This window comes from Mesoplodon mirus (assembly GCF_964341445.2).
Source record: "Mesoplodon mirus genome assembly, chromosome: 6".
NCBI lineage: Eukaryota > Metazoa > Chordata > Mammalia > Artiodactyla > Ziphiidae > Mesoplodon > Mesoplodon mirus.
The window spans coordinates 77,820,383-77,837,375 of record NC_138982.1 but is presented as its reverse complement, the minus strand read 5'-3'; the positions used below and the strand labels follow the sequence as shown (position 1 = coordinate 77,837,375).

The 16,993-nt window shown below is 40.3% G+C and overlaps 1 protein-coding gene across 1 annotated transcript in view; it reads right to left on the bottom strand.

The window, feature by feature from the left end:
- Window positions 1–16,993, bottom strand: part of ACP3 (acid phosphatase 3) — a gene marked incomplete at both ends in the record, with an annotated part of 39,986 nt that overhangs the window by 16,095 nt on the left and 6,898 nt on the right. Inside the window, 3 exons of the mRNA XM_082625249.1 lie at window positions 3,154–3,306; window positions 3,747–3,833; window positions 6,510–6,605. Of these exons, the coding sequence (XP_082481375.1) occupies window positions 3,154–3,306; window positions 3,747–3,833; window positions 6,510–6,605 (336 nt within the window). The remainder of the gene's footprint in view (window positions 1–3,153; window positions 3,307–3,746; window positions 3,834–6,509; window positions 6,606–16,993) is intronic.

The window sequence follows — 16,993 nt, the reverse complement described above, 5'->3', positions numbered from 1 at the left end:
ACTGTAAGAGCTTCCTATGTGATCAGTTTGCATCACAATTCATCCTCCACACAGCAACCACACTAATCCTTTTTCTTTTATTTTTGTAAATGCTAATATCAATATTTTAAAACATCAATCAGATCATGCCATTCTGTAGTTTATAACTTTCACTGGCTTTCCATTTTACTTGGAATAAAATCCAAACTCAAGCCCTAGTGACCTTTTTGTCCTGCTTTCCTACTGCTGCCCCCTCACTCACTCCTCTCCAGCAACACTGGGGGCCTTCTTGCTGTCCCCTGAACACACAGGCTGGGGGTCTCTGTGTTCCCTGCCTGAGACACTTCCCCCACTCCAGCTCTTCTAGACATCCTGCCCAGCCACTATCACATTACCTTGTTTTATTGCCTTCAAAGAACTCACTGCCATTTGAAATTATTGTATTTATTTTCTTCTTTATCATCTTATCATTCCTATAAAATATAAACTCGAGGATATCCAGAGTCTTGTCTTTCTTGTTCACTGCTGTGTTGTCAAAGCCTAGAACAGGGCCTGGCATATTAGTACCTACTCAAAAACCATTTTATTTTTGTAAGTTGCTTCCTTGTCACGTTCTTCTGTGTCACCTTGTCTTACCTCACCTTCCTTCCTAATGTCTTTAACATCTAATTTCAGGCCTTCACTTCCTCACTCCTGCATGACTTCAACAGTTGTTTTCAGAGGGCTCAGTATCTTCCCTCCAAGCCACTGTCAGACAAATGCCCCAAAGCACTGCTTATTGTGTGTGTGCACAGTACTGAGGGAGGTACACAGTTTTTCTATGCCCCCTGCTTTACATCTAAATTTCCCTGCCTGGCTTTCACAATTTTCCATAGGAGAAATGACACTGTTGAGGGAAAAAGCACAGGACTGTTCATCTAAAGGTCTAGGTTTTAATGAATTACTTAACCTTTCTAGACTTTAGTTTTCTCATCTCACATATTGAAAGAATCAGGCTGAAAATGGAATAATCAACTAAATGTCTGTCCAGAATTTGGAAAGTTACAAAGTCATTTCCTTTTCTTAACTGAGTTGGTTTTCACAAATCCCTGGGAAGAATTTAGGTGGATACTGTTGTTCCCATTTTACAGAAAAGGAAACTGAGGTGCAGGGAAGTTATTCAAGGTCAAGTATCTGAAGTGGTAGGTGGCTCTCAGACTCAGGTTTTCCCAGCTTTAAATTCAGCCCTCCTTCTACATCACACTGCCTTTGTCTCAAGATTCCTTCTGGCTATTAAATTTGGATTCTCTAATCTGTGCCTGACACACTTATTCAGTCTTATTTTCATTCTTTCTAAATATGAACTCTGAACACAGAAGGGCAAGCACTCTACCTTGACTCAAAGCTAAGCTTTTGGGCTGTGTTGCTCTCCTTTCCTACCCTCCTCCAAGATCTGTTTCAAGTTCTCACTCTGTCCATGAAGACTTGAATGACTGCCCTTTGGTAGCTCTGAGTATGTCTTATTCTCTGAATTCCTCCAGCATGTGCAGCTTGTTCTTGAAATCATTGCCCTCCACTTGCATTGTATTCTACACACTTCAGAAGTGTGAATCTTTTTTCATCAAATGGATTATAAATTAGGGAAGAAAACTGGCCTCGTATTTCCCTTCTATTTCTGTATAGTGGTTAGCAAAGTTCTAGGAATAACTTTGATTGATTGATTGATTTTGTTAAATTTCCTAGTTGATGTTAGAGAGAATTGTTTTCATCTTAGTGAGTAGGTAGCAGGAAGCCACAGGTAGACAATCTTGCTTGTTTCTTTCTCCCTCTTCCTCACTCTCCCTGTTTTTCTTCCTCTTCTAATAGCACCTGCATTCTCTTTACTATGTAATTTAATCATTATCTTTCAAGATTAAAGGTTAAACAGCTACCCTGGTCTATATTGGCTAAATTTGGTGCTTCCGTCCAGTCTTTGTAGAAAAGGCTGTGGTAAAAGTGAAGTTTCTTCTTTTTCGAAGAAAATATTCACAAGCTCCTAAGAACACTGATAATCATAATGATTCCCTTCTGATTGTTGATGGAAAGAAGCATAAATAAATCATCCTTTATTTTCCTTTATTTTCAACTTCACTAGAGTGAGGTTGACAGGGTTAAGCTCTTTCTACAAAGCACTTGGGAAAAATTCTTAAGTCACCAGTTTCAGCAATTAAGTCAGATTTCTTGGTAACCCACCCCAGAGCTCTGTGAGCAACATTCTAGATCTGGTAGTCATGCTAAGCCTCAGTCATAAAGAGAGGAGATGGTCATGTTATAATGTGACTGCAGGGGAATTAGGAAGGGTTCCTTGTCCCAAACTATTTCCTTCACACAGTCCTAAATTCCACATCTGGAAGATTAGTTAGATTTATTTATTACTATTTAAAAAAATAGCAATTCCTCTGGAAAGATAAAAGAGTTCTTGGTCAGTCCCACCTAGTGTAAATAAATTTGAGAGTTTCTCTCAAACAACCTCATTTAGGCAACTTGGTTTATGGTACTTGTTCTCAGACTTGGCTGTCCACTAGAATCATCTAGGGAGATTTTTAAAAAGTACTAATGCCTGGGTCCCACCTTCAGAGATTCTGATTTATTATGGCATGTGCCCTGGGCATCAGGATTTTTAAAAATTTCCAGATGATTCTAACAGGCAGCTAGCTAACTTTGAGAACCACTAGTTTACACTAAAGGAAAATGCTCTGGAATGAGATCAGCCTGGTTCTAGTCTCAGTAGTGATGTTTATCAGCTGTGTGACTTTGGACCTATTTTGTTTGACTTCTCGGAGCACTTTTTTTCCCTGGCTTGAAAAGAAGGACAATAATATTGTTCATTCAAGGTTGTTATGAAAGGTAAATATGATGACACATATAACGTGTTGGGCACTAATTATGTGATCTTTCTTTTTCACCCTGCCTAGGCATGGGGATTGCCAAAAGTTGAACGACTAGCAAAACAAAGTGGATAATAAAGCTCTAAAGATAAATTCTGTTCCTACTCCCTCCTGTTAGGACTTTCTATGTCCTTTGCACCTTTATTTAGGAAAGAATTAAGACTGCACAGCCCATGAAGTGTCCAGACTCCCAGCTCCACAAGTCCTGAGCAGCCTGCCTTCCTTCTTCCAGAACCAATGAAATCCCCCTTTTTTCCATAATACTGACCCGATCTTCAGAAACAGGGACTGTGTGCACCGGGATGGGCTGCCAGGGTAGGCTGGGATTCCAGACGCTGATACCTTCTGGGGGAAATAGGGCTGCAAGGTTTGTCATAGCACTCATCAAAGCCCGGTCAATATCCGTGCTTCGAACATAAACCTAGAGTGGGAAAATCAAAGCAGAATCCAATAGAGAAGAACTGTGGGTATTTTTTTTTTCCTATGGAGCTAATAGTGTATTTGAGAAAGGGCAGGACACCTACACCAAAATATTAGCAGACACTGTGGTAGCATCATGATCATAATACCTATTATGGAAGAGACAATATTATGAGCATGCCATGGCATAAAGCAACCTGGTATGGCAACAGCTGAATTGACAAAAGAGACCAATCAAGTGGTGGCTACTTGCCAAGCCTAAGTATTCACCGTAGGTGTCCATGTTGATCTTACTTATATGCATACTTTTTTTTAAGGAGTACATTTGTAAACAAGACATCTGACTTTAATAAGTTCCTTGAGAAACAGGGAACTTTTACAAATACATTATGCTAAATTATTTCAAGGGTCAAGTTTCCCACTATTAGTTTCCCAACTTACCTGTTCGTGTTTATAGGACTTGTTCAAGAATTTTTCATATCGTTTCCTTATATATTGTCCAAGTTCATAATGCTGCTCCATGCCCAACTATGGGAACAAATAAAAGCAAAAATTAGTGAAAGTAAGTTCTGTGAAGCTATGTGTCTCATCTCTCCTCATTGATTATGTAGAGTGAACAATAGTGTACTTTAATAGCGCCACAATAACAACACATTTTTAAATGAAAACAGGAAAAGAGAGATGTAATCTTTCACGATGACTCCCTGAGAAAACTCAATTCATTGTCATTAGCACTTAACATAGAGCCTTGTACAGTTAATAACTGGTGATTGATCTGATTTAAGTAAGTGGTTCATCTCTGGTGTGGTAGAGCATGCAATGGTTCATTTTTGTGCCAGAGAATTTCAAGGGCTGGTTACCATGTGGAAGAAATTCAACTATCTGATAAGAGGTTGGACTTGATGAATCTAAAGATCACTTTCAACCTCTGGCTGCAATGATTTATTATCTGCACAGTTCATTTACGTCTGGTTCATGAAAAACTAGAGCCTGTTACTCAAAGTGTGGTCTGTGGATCAGCAGTATTAGCATCACTTGGGAGTATGTTAGAAACCAAATTCTTGGGCCCCACCCTTGACCTACTAAATCAGAATTGTTGGGGGTGGAGCTCAGGGATCTGTTTTTAACAAGCTCATTAAGATTCTGCTGGCAATTAATCATTGAGAAGCATTGCCTTAGCTCATTGATCCTCAAGCATTACTGTGCATCAGAAGCAAAATTATCTAGGGTGCTTGTTGAAATGCAGATTCCTCAGCATTTCCCCCAGAGATTCCAGCTCATTGGATCCTGAGTGTAGCCCTGGAACCTGCATTTTGACAATTGCCCTGAGTGATTCAGATCAATGTAGTAGAGCACCATGCTTTGGGAAACATTGCATTCTATTCTGTCTCTAATCCAGAGCCTCACCAGAGATTCAGGAGTCAGAAACGATGTGATCACTGTGGCTTCTGCTTGGTCGCACTCCCTCATTTGCTTGTCACTCCTGGCTACCCTTCTAGATGGGAAAAGAGGTAGGAAAAGAATAATGTGTGCTTTGAGGTTTGTGAGTTTCCTGAATGACCTGGATAGCTGAAGAAGCAGGTACTTTGGGTGTAATTTGTTGTTCTAACTTAAAGCTAACTTTAAAGGAAGTACTCATCTTCTATAGAACAGTGGTTTTCAAACAAGAGCATGCACAGAATCACCTGGAGAGCTCATTAAAAACAAAGATTCCCAGGAGTCAACCCCACAATTTCTAGTTCAGTGGGTAGGGCCAGAGAATTTATATTTCTGAGAAGTCTCCAGGTGATGGTGATGTTACTCATCCAGGGACCACACTTTGAGAATCATTGAACTCAGAACAATTGCTTTGTCACTACACAGATTGGAAGTACCTAATCAAGGGCAGGAATTTGAACTCTAGAACCTTGCTATTTCAAAATGGCCATGTGTCAGCACCATGGGCATCATTTAAGAGCATGTTAGAAATGCAGAATCTCAGACCATGTCAGACCCAATGAATTAGAATCTGCATTTTGACAAGATCCTCAAATGATTCATTTGCACTTGGAAGGCTGAGCAATATTGCTTTAGGAGAAACTGGTGGCTAGTCAAGAGAATACCATAAGAAGAATCCAGATCCCACAGTCTGCAAGAATCTTTTGGTTTTACTGGAACTTTGCAAGGGAACAGGAGTCTCGACAGAGCCATAAGCATTATGAAGCAGCCCTGAGTTTTTATAACCCTTCTCTTTTTCAGGGAGCCAGAAGCAATGTAGTCTATGGTGGGAAGAGCTCTGACCTGGGAGCTGGAAGATACTGGCCTCAAATAGCCTCTTTGAATTTTCTCCTCATTGAGACTATTAAGTTAGGGCAGTAATTCTCAGCCTTGGCTACACATTAGAGTCAACTGATCAACCAAGGAGTTTTTAAAAATTCCAATGTCCAGGCTGCACCCTAGATCAATTAAATAAGAACCTCCCAGGCAGACAACAATATTTTGTAAAGCTCTCCGAGTAGTTCCAATGTTTAGCAAAGATCAAGACCCATTAAATTTGGAGGTATCCAACACTAAACATTCTATGACATTTTCTTAATATATTTAAACAACATTTTGGTCAGGACAGAAGCAACGCACGTGGCCCTGTGACTCCAAACAGAAGGGTAATCCACTCTTACAGGTGAAGGGGGCCAGGCACTGGAACATGACCACAGATGCTTTTGTTCCCCAGAAAGGTTCAATCCCAATACATCCATCTGACCAAAAATCAATTTCAGGAACAGCACTTCCAAAGGAATCATGTTTTCCCAACTCTGCTGATTCAGGATTATTTTCTACTTTCTCAGGTGGAGCCTGAGAAACTGGCTTGTAAGCAATTCTTGGCTCTCTTCAGCACCTTTAAGCTCATGTATTCTGTTGTCCATGCACGACTCTTATGCTTTAATAAAGCCAACAGGGTAAAAAAGATCAAAACAGGCAATTCCATACAGTTTTCCTACAGTTACTAGTCACTAGGGGTGACATGATCATGATCAGAAATTGTTGAGGCTAATCATTAGTGCTTCTCTTTCCACAATCAAAACACACTTTACACTTTTTAGATCCCAGGTAACTGTGCAAAACACTTTCCCAGATATGAGTAAAGTAGTCATATGGTTTCAATATGTAACAATCCCATAGAGTTTCCCTTGAGACTCATCAGTAACTTGGTGAAATCCAACCAACCTGAGTGAGTTGGCCAAATCCTTGTGGCCATGATGATTCCTTAATGGGGTCGTTAGGAAAGGTTTTGATGGGACTTCGGTCTCCATGCCTAAAAACCTGAAAATAGATTGAGGTAGTAATGTTACAAACTTAACTTAGGTGCTTTGCCTCTGCTCATAATGATAGATTTTTCTTGTAAACCCCTGGTTCTCCACCTTGGCTATTCATTGGAATCACCTGGAGAGTTAAAAAACATTCTGAGGACTGGATCTCACCCCTTGTGATTCTAGTTTAATTAGTTTGGGATGCATCAGGGCATTAGGATTTTAAAGACCTCCCCAAGTAAATCTCAGGTTAAGAACTGCTGTTCTAAGTTCACTAACACATTCTAAAGGCTCATCATCTTGTTATTCACATTACGTGAAACACAGGAAAACTGTTAGTGAACTGTTATTGTTTCAGGTAATGTGAATAATAAGATGATGAGCCATTAGGAGTCAGTCGACCCACACATGGAGACCGGTTTACACATCAGACAGGGCAAGAAGGAACACAAAGCTTAGCAAGATCACTTTATTGTAGACAAACTCTGATGAGAAGTATTCCTTCCTTAATTATGATTACAGTAATAATAGTGTTACCATTTTGACATATAATAATAGTGGCTTTTAAATGCTACATACAATTTTTGACCATCTTGAGTCAATGATTTATTAGTTTTTAGGAGGTTAGGGATAAAGAACTTGCCAGTGGAAGATTAAAAAAATCTAATTTTCAACAATTTAAGAACATCCTACTGAATTTGTATGCATGTCATCGTGCTTTTTAACACCTTTATTAGAGTATAATTGTTTTACAATGCTGTGTTAGTTTCTGCTTTATAACAAAGTGTATCAGCTATACATATACATATATCCCCATATCTCCTCACTCTTGCATCTCCCTCCCACCCTCCTTATCCCACCCCTCTAAGTGGTCACAAAGAACCGAGCTGATCTCCCTGTGCTATGCAGCTGCTTCCCACTAGCTATCTATTTTACATTTCATACTGTATATATGTCCATGCCACTCTCTCACTTGGTCCCAGCTTACCCTTCCCCCTCCCCATGTCCTCAAGTCCATTCTCTACATCTGCATCTTTATTCCTGTCTTGCCCATAGGTTCTTCAGAAACTTTTTTTCCCTTTAGATTCCATATATATGTGTTAGCATATGGTATTTGTTTTTCTCTTTCTGACTTACTTCACTCTGTATGACAGACTCTAGGTCCAACCACCTCACTACAAATAACTCAGCTTCACTTCTTTTTATGACTGAGTAATATTCCATTGTATATATGTGCCACATCTTCTTTATCCATTCATCTGTCGATGGACACTTAGGTTGCTTCCATGTCCTGGCTATTGTAAATAAAGCTGCAATGAACATTGTGGTACATGACTCTTCTTGAATTATGGTTTTCTCAGGGTATATGCCCAGTAGTAGGATTGCCGGGTCACATGGTAATTCTATTTTTAGTTTTTAAGGAACCTCCATACTCTTCTCCATAGTGGCTGTATCAAGTTACATTCTCACCAACAGTGCAGGAGGGTTCCCTTTTCTCCACACCCTCTCCAGCATTTATTGTTTGTAGATTTTTTGATGATGGTCTTTTCTGGCTGGTGTGAGGTGATACCTCATTGTAGTTTTGATTTACATTGCTCTAATGATTAGTGATGTTGAGCATCCTTTCATGATTTTTTGGTAATTTGTATATCTTCTTTGGAGAAGTGTCTGTTTAGGTCTTCTGCCCATTTTTGGATTGGGTCGTTTGTTCTTTGGATATGGAGCTGCATGAGCTGCTTGTAAATTTTGGAAATTAATCTTTTGTGAGTTGCTTCATTTGCAAAAATTTTCTCCCATTCTGAGGGTTGTCTTTTCATCTTGTTTATGGTTTCCTTTGTTGTGCAAAAGCTTTTAAGTTTCATTAGGTCCCATTTGTTTATTTTTGTTTTTATTTCCATTTCTGTAGGAGGTGGGTCCAAAAGGATCTTTCTGTGATTTATGTCATAGAGTGTTATGCCTATATTTTCCTCTTAAGAGTTTTATCATGTCTGGCCTTACATTTAGGTCTTTAATCAATTTGAGTTGATCCCAGGAATGCAAGGATTCTTCAATATACGCATATCAATCAACATGATAGACCACATTGACAAACTGAAGGAGAAAAACCATATGATCATCTCAGTAGATGCAGAAAAAGCTTTTGGCTAGTCCTCACAGTGAGCTTCAGCCGCCCCTCCACCTCTGCAGGAGACCCTCCAACACTAGCAGTTTCCTTTACACAAGTTGGAAAGATGAATACCACCCAAATTACAGCTCAAACCATATGACAGCTTGCTCAAGCATCTTCAGTCTCCATTGCCTACCAATATACATCAGAAATACATCTACACGTGGAACAACTCCTACAGAACACCTACTGAACGCTGGCAGAAAACCTCAGACCTCCCAAAAGGCAAGAAACTCCCCACGTACCTGGGTAGGGCCAAAGAAAAAAGAATAAACAGAGACAAAAGAATGGGGACGGGACCTGCACCAGTGGGAGGGAGCCGTGAAGGAGGAAAGGTTTCCACACACTAGAAGCCCCTTTGCGGGTGGAGACTGCGGGTTGTGGAAGGCGGGGTGGGGGGGAGCTTTGAAGCCACGGAGGAGAGCTCAGCAACAGGGGTGCGGAGGGCAAAGCGGAGAGATTCCCGCACAAAGGATCGGTGCCGACCGGCACTCAAGAGCCCGAGAGGCTTGTCTGCTCACCCACCGGGGCAGGCAGGGCTGGGAGCTGAGGCTCGGGCTTCGGTCGGAGCGCTGGAAGAGGACCGGGGTTGGCGGCGTGAGCACAGCCTGCAGGGGGTTAGTGCGCCACAGCTGGCCGGGAGGGAGTCCGGGGAAAAGTCTGGACCTGCCGAAGAGGCAAGAGACTTTTTCTTCCCTCTTTGTTTCCTGGTGCGCAAGGAGAGGGGATTAAGAGCGCTGCTTTAAGGAGCTCCAGAGGCGGGTGCGAGCCGTGGCTAACAGCGCGGACCCCAGAGACGGGCATGAGATGCTAAGGCTGCCGCCACCAAGAAGCCAGTGTGTGAGCAGAGGTCATTCTCCACACCTCCCTTCCGGAAGCCTGTGCAGCCCGCCACTGCCAGAGTCCCGGGATCCAGAGACAACTTCCCTGGCAGAACGCATGTCACGCTTAGGGCTGGTGCAATGTCACGCTGGTCTCTGCGGCCGCAGGCTCGCCCCGCACTCAGTGCCGCTCCCTACCCCCGGTCTGAGTGAGCCAGAGCCCCCGAGTCAGCGGCTCCTTTAACCCTGTCCTGTCTGAGCTACGAACAGATGCCCTCTGGCGACTTACACGCAGAGGCGGGACCAAATCCAAAGCTGAACCCCGGGAGCTGTGAGAATAAAGAAGAGAAAGGGAAATTTCTCCCAGCAGCTTTAGAAGCAGCGGATTAAACTCCCACAATCAATTTGATGTACTCTGCATCTGTGGAATACCTGAATAGACAACGAATCATCCCAAATTGAGGAGGTGGACTTTGAGAGCAAGATTAATTATTTTTTCCCCTTTTCCACTTTTTGTGAGTGTGTATGTGTATGCTTCTGTGTGAGATTTTGTCTGTATACCTTTGCTTTCACCATTTGTCCGAGGGTTCTATCAGTCCATTTGTTTTGTTTTGTTTTTTACTTAAAATTTTTTTTTCTTAATAATTATTTTTTTTATTTTAATTATTTTATTTTACCTCACTATATTTTATTTTCTTTTATCCTCTTTCTTTGTTTCTACATTTCCTTCCTTTTATTCTGAGCTGTGTGGATGAAAGGCTCTTGGTGCTGCAGCCAGGAGTCAGTGCTATGCCTCTGAGGTGGGAAAGCCAACCTCAGGACACTGGTCCACAAGAGACCTCCCAGGTCCAAGTTATATCAAAAGGCAGAAATCTTCCAAAGATCTCCATCTCAACATCAACACACAGCTTCACTCAATGACCAGCAAGCTACAGTGCTGGACACCCTATGCCAAACAACTAGCAAGACAGGAACACAACCCCACCCATTAGCAGAGAAGCTGTCTAAAATCATAGTAAGTCCACAGACACCCCAAAACACACCACCAGACATGGACCTGCCCACCAGAAAGGCAAGATCCAGCCTCATCCACCAGAACACAGGCACTAGTCCCCTCCTACCAGGAAGCCTACACAGCCCACTGAGCCAACTTTAGCCACTGGGGACAGACACCAGAAACAACGGGAATGACGAACATGCAGCCTGCAAAAAGGAGACCCCAAACACAGTAAGATAAGCAAAATGAGAGACAGAAAAACACACAGCAGTTGAAGAAGCAAGATAAAAACCCACCAGACCTAACAAATGAACAGGAAATAGGCAGTCTACCTGAAAAAGAATTCAGAATAATGATAGTAAAGATGATCCAAAATCTTGGAAATAGAATAGAGAAAATGCAAGAAACAGTTAACAAGGACCTAGAAGAACTAAACATGAAACAAGCAATGATGAACACCACAATAAATGAAATTAAAAATACTCAAGAAGGCATCAATAGCAGACAAACTGAGGCAGAAGAACAGAAAAGTGACCTGGAAGATAAAGTAGTGTAAATAACTACTGTAGAGCACAATAAAGAAAAAAGGAATGAAAAGAATTGAGGACAGTCTCAGAGACCTCTGTGACAACATTAAACGCACCAACATTTGAATTATAAGGGTTCCAGAAGAAAAAGAGGAAAAGAAAGGGACTGAGAAAATATTTGAAGAGATTATAGTTGAAAACTTCCCTAATATGGGAAAGGAAATAGTTAATCAAGTCCAGGAAGCACAGAGAGTCCCATACAGGATAAATCCAAGGAGAAACATGTCAAGACACATATTAATCAAACTGTCAAAAACTAAATACAAAGAAAACATATTAAAAGCAGCAAGGGAAAAACAACAAATAACACACAAGGGAATCCCCATAAGGTTAACAGTTGATCTTTCAGCAGAAACTCTACAAGCCAGAAGGGACTGGCAGGACATATTTAAAGTAATGAAGGAGAAAAACCTTCAACCAAGATTACTCTAACCAGCAAGGATCTCATTCAGATTTGATGGAGAAATTAAAACCTTTACAGACAAGCACAAGCTGAGACAGTTCAGCACCACCAAACCAGCTTTACAACAAATGCTAAAGGAACTTCTCTAGGCAAGAAACACAAGACAAGGAAAATACCTACAATAACGAACCCAAAACAATTAAGAAAATGGGAATAGGAATATACATATCAACAATTACCTTAAATATCAATGGATTAAATGCTCCCACCAAAAGACACAGACTGGCTGAATGGACACAAAACAAGACCCATATATATGGTGTCTACAATAGACCCACTTCAGACCTAGAGACACATACAGACTGAAAGTTAGGGGATGGAAAAAGATATTCCATGCAAATGGAAACCAAAAGAAAGCTGGAGTAGCAATTCTCATACCAGACAAAATAGACTTTAAAATAAAGACTATTAGAAGAGACAAAGAAGGACACTACATAATGATCAAGGGATCGATCCAAGAAGAAGATATAACAATTGTAAATATTTATGCACCCAACATAGGAGCACCCCAATACATAAGGCAAATACTAACAGCCATAAAAGGAGAAATCGACAGTAACACATTCATAGTAGGGGACTTTAACACCCCACTTTCACCAATGGACAGATCATCCAAAATGAAAATAAATAAGGAAACACAAGCTTTAAATGATACATTAAACAAGATAAACTTAATTGATATTTATAGGACATTCCATCCAAAAACAATGAATACACATTTTTCTCAAGTGCTCATGGAACATTCTCTAGGATAGATCATATCTTGGGTCAAAAATCAAGCCTTGGTAAATTTAAGAAAATTGAAAGTGTATCAAGTATCTTTTCTGACCACAATGCTATGAGACTAGATATCAATTACAGGAAAAGAGCTGTAAAAAATACAAACACATGGAGGCTAAACAATACACTACTTAATAACGAAGTGATCACTGAAGAAATCAAAGAGGAAATTAAAAAATATCTAGAAACAAATGACAGTGGAGACACAACGACCCAAAACCTATGGGATGCAGCAAAAGCAGTTCTAAGAGGGAACTTTATAGCAATACAATCCTACCTCAAGAAAAAAGAAACATCTCAAATAAACAACCTAACCTTACACTTAAAGCCATTAGAGAAAGAAGAACAAAAATCCCCGAAAGTTAGCAGAAGGAAAGAAATCATACATATCAGATCAGAAATAAATGAAAAAGAAATGAAGGAAATGATAGCAAAGATCAATCACACTAAAAGCTGTTTCTTTGAGAAGATAAACAAAATTGATAAACCATTAGCCAGACTCATCAAGAAAAAAAGGGAGAAGACTCAAATCAATAGAATTAGAAATGAAAAAGGAGAAGTAACAACTGACACAGCAGAAATACAAAAGATCATGAGAGATTACTACAAGCAACTCTATGCCAATAAAATGGACAACCTGGAAGAAATGGACAAATTCTTAGAAATGCACAACCTGCCAAGACTGAATCAGGAAGAAATAGAAAATATGAACAGACCAATCACAAGCACTGAAATGGAAACTGTGATTAAAAATCTTCCAACAAACAAAAGCCCAGGACCAGATGGCTTCACAGGCGAATTCTATCAAACATTTAGAGAAGAGCTAATACCTATCCTTCTCAAACTCTTCCAAAATATAGCAGAGGGAGGAGCACTCCCAAACTCATTCTACGAGGTCACCATCACCCTGATACCATAACCAGACAAGGATGTCACAAAGAAAGAATACTACAGGCCAATATCACTGATGAATATAGATGCAAAAATCCTCAACAAAATACTAGCAAACAGAATCCAACAGCACATTAAAAGGATCATACACCATGATCAAGTGGGGTTTATTCCAGGAATGCAAGGATTCTTCAATATATGCAAATCAATCAACGTGATACTCCATATTAACAAATTGATGGAGAAAAACCATATGGTCATCTCAATAGATGCAGAGAAAACTTTTGACAAACTTCAACACTCATTTATGATAAAAACCCTGCAGAAAGTAGGCATAGAGGGAACTTTCCTCAACATAATAAAGGCCATATATGACAAACCCACAGCCAACATCGTCCTCAATGGTGAAAAATTGAAAGCATTTCCACTAAGATCAGGAATAAGACAAGGTTGCCCACTCTCACCACTCTTATTCAACATAGTTTTGGATGTTTTAGCCACAGCAATCAGAGAAGAAAAGGAAATAAAAGGAATCCAAATCAGAAAGGAAGAAGTAAAGCTGTCACTGTTTGCAGATGACATGATACTATACCTAGAGAATCCTAAAGATGCTACCAGAAAACTACTAGAGCTAATCAATGAATTTGGTAAAGTAGCAGGATACAAAATTAATGCACAGAAATCTCTTGCATTCCTATACATTAATGATGAAAAATCTGAAAGTGAAATTAAGGAGACACTCCCATTTACCACTGCAACAAAAAGAATAAAATACCTAGGAATAAACCTACCTAAGGAGACAAAAGACCTGTATGCAGAAAACTATAAGACAGTAATGAAAGAAATTAAAAATGTTATAAACAGATGGAGAGATATACCATGTTCTTGCTTTGGAAGAATCAACATTGTGAAAATGGCTATACTACCCAAAGCAATCTACATATTCAGTGCAATCCTTATCAAACTACGAATGGCATTTTTCACAGAACTGGAACAAAATATTTCACAATTTGTATGGAAACACAAAAGACCCCGAATAGCCAAAGCAATCTTGAGAAAGGAAAACAGAGCTGGAGCAATCTGGCTCCTGGACTTCAGACTATACTACAAAGCTACAGTAATCAAGACAGTATGGTACTGGCAGAAAAACAGAAATATAGATCAATGGAACAGGATAGAAAGCCCAGAGATAAACCCATATACATATTGTCACCTTATTTTTGATACAAGAGGCAAGGATGTACAATGGAGAAAGGCAATCTCTTCAATAAGTGGTGCTGGGAAAACTGGACAGCTACATGTAAAAGAATGAAAGTAGAACACTCCTTAACACCATACACAACAATAAACATTGTGCTTTTTTGATTGCACATTTAATCTTTGGGGAGAGTAGTCTATACTTCTGCAACATTGGTTCTTTGATTCTATTATGCTTTCTGAATAGAATACCAAACCAAACACAAAGCTATTTTATAAGCAAAAGATAAGGAAAGAAAAACTCAATAAATACAAGATGAAGTCTGCACTGGTGTCAGCAAATATGTTTAATACAGAGGAGAGCTGCATAACAACTTGAATTCTCTGAAATTTCCTGCCCTTTCACTCTTATTACCTGGCTAAGATGCTCCATTGGAAATAAAGCCAAGAGGCTGCTCTTTTAAAATCCTGTAAAATAGTTCATCAGACACAGAAGTGTCCTTAGAACAATCTCAGACTTTAGTCATCTTCGAGATGGGATTCCAGGAAAATGAGGGAGGCTTCTAAAACCTGGATGGTGTCTCTGGTGTCTGAATAAAACTTATCTTTTGGCCCCCTGAAGTGGTGAGAAATTGAAATCTCAGTAGAACAGGCTATGGCAAACAGAGGGACAATGGTGTGGTGAATCTTAAGAAACTATTTTGGTCAGGTAAGGAATTATTGTCATGAATGGTCACCTCATGGCTGGAAGAAAGGCTGCATACTCTCTGATGAGCACCTACAGTTACTAGCCACTAGGGGTGACTTGATCAGAAATTGTCGAGGCTAATCATTAGTGCTTCTGTTTCTACAATCAAAACACTTTTTACACTTTTTGGATCCCAGATCTGAGTAACTAAAGTTATTATATGGTTTCATTGAATTATAAAGCCCACATCATTTAGTTTCCAGGGCTTCTCAACCTCAGCACTGTTGACATTTTGGCTGTGGGGGCCGTCCTGTGCATTGTAGGATGTTTAGCAGCGTCCAAGGCCTTTGCCCCATAGATGTCAGTAGCATTCCCCAGTTGTGACAGTCGAAAAGTCTCCAGACATTGCCAAATGTCCCCTAGGGGGCAAAACCACCCCTAGTTGAGAGCCACTGATTTAGCCAAAGAGAAGTTGAATGAGAGACATTGTAGTAAAATAATTTACAACACTTCTTACCAGCCTATAACCACAATAACCCCTCAATACTTTTTGAAGGCTTGCTTTGTCCTAGAAGCTGTGCTAAGTGCTTCTCATACATTTAATACTCTTATCAATGATACAAAGCAGTTACTATCATTATCTTCATTTCACAAGCCAGGACACTGACTTTAGTTAAGTGACCTGTCCAAGGTCACACAGTATGTAAGTGGTAGAGAAGAGGTGCAAACACAGGCTGTGTGAATCCACCACCAGCTTCTGAACCCATGCAAAGGCTTGCTTCTCTCTGGTCAAACATACCCCTCAGTGTCCCACCAGTGGACGATCTGGAATCTGGGGATTTTTATTAACTAAGATTGGAAGCTGTGTGTGTGTGTGTGTGTGTGTGTGTGTGTGGCGGGGGGAGGGTTATGTTGCATCAGAGAAAACCAAAACCTTGATGTAAGAAACATCCCCAAATATTATTTAAAAGATAAAACTGAGGTTATGCAACTAAATGACAGCATGGCCTGGGGAGAAGAAACAAGTGCCGTCCCCTTAGAGGAATGTTTTAAAGAGCAGAACTGGAACAAAACCATGGGACATGGGCAAGCTTTCCTGCTCTGTTTTTACAGGTCAGGAATAATTGTACTTGCTTACATTTCCATAGGTTTTCAGGGTTTCTGAGGTAGTGGCTCAAACATGCTATGAACTCTATGGAAGGGGTGTTCCACAGAAACACTTAATAAACCATCTCCCACCTCCAGTGCTAGAAATCAAAATGTGTGTGTGTGCTCACACACCTGTGCCTTCAAGCACACGTAGGTAGTATTCTTGAGCTTCTGAAATTTCTCCAGTTTAGCTGGAGCCTTTGGACTATGCCCAGGCATTTTTTTAAGTCTGTGCAGGGCAATCTTCTTAACTGTTTTCCTGCCATATTTATAACCTCTGCTCTCAGTCCAGCAATCACACTCCAACAAATCATTTAGAAATCTAAGACTATATTATTAGCAGTAGGACTATTTGCAGTACTGGTGGTAATTGCAAAAGGAAGACATCCAAGATAATAACAACCCATTATGATTGCGCTACCCTCCATGATTTTGTACAACCTGCCGTCTCTTTTAGTTCTTACAACTCTGTGAGGACAGGTCAGCACTACTGTTGCACTGAAAAAGTAAGGAAATGGAGGCTCAGAGAGATGGAGTTAGCCGTGCAGATCTCCTACTTTCCATGATTGCTAGCCCATTGTTTTCCCCACCACATCACTTTCACTTCACCCTTTTAAATCACAGGTAACTTTTTAGAAAGAACCACGGTTTGGTACCCATG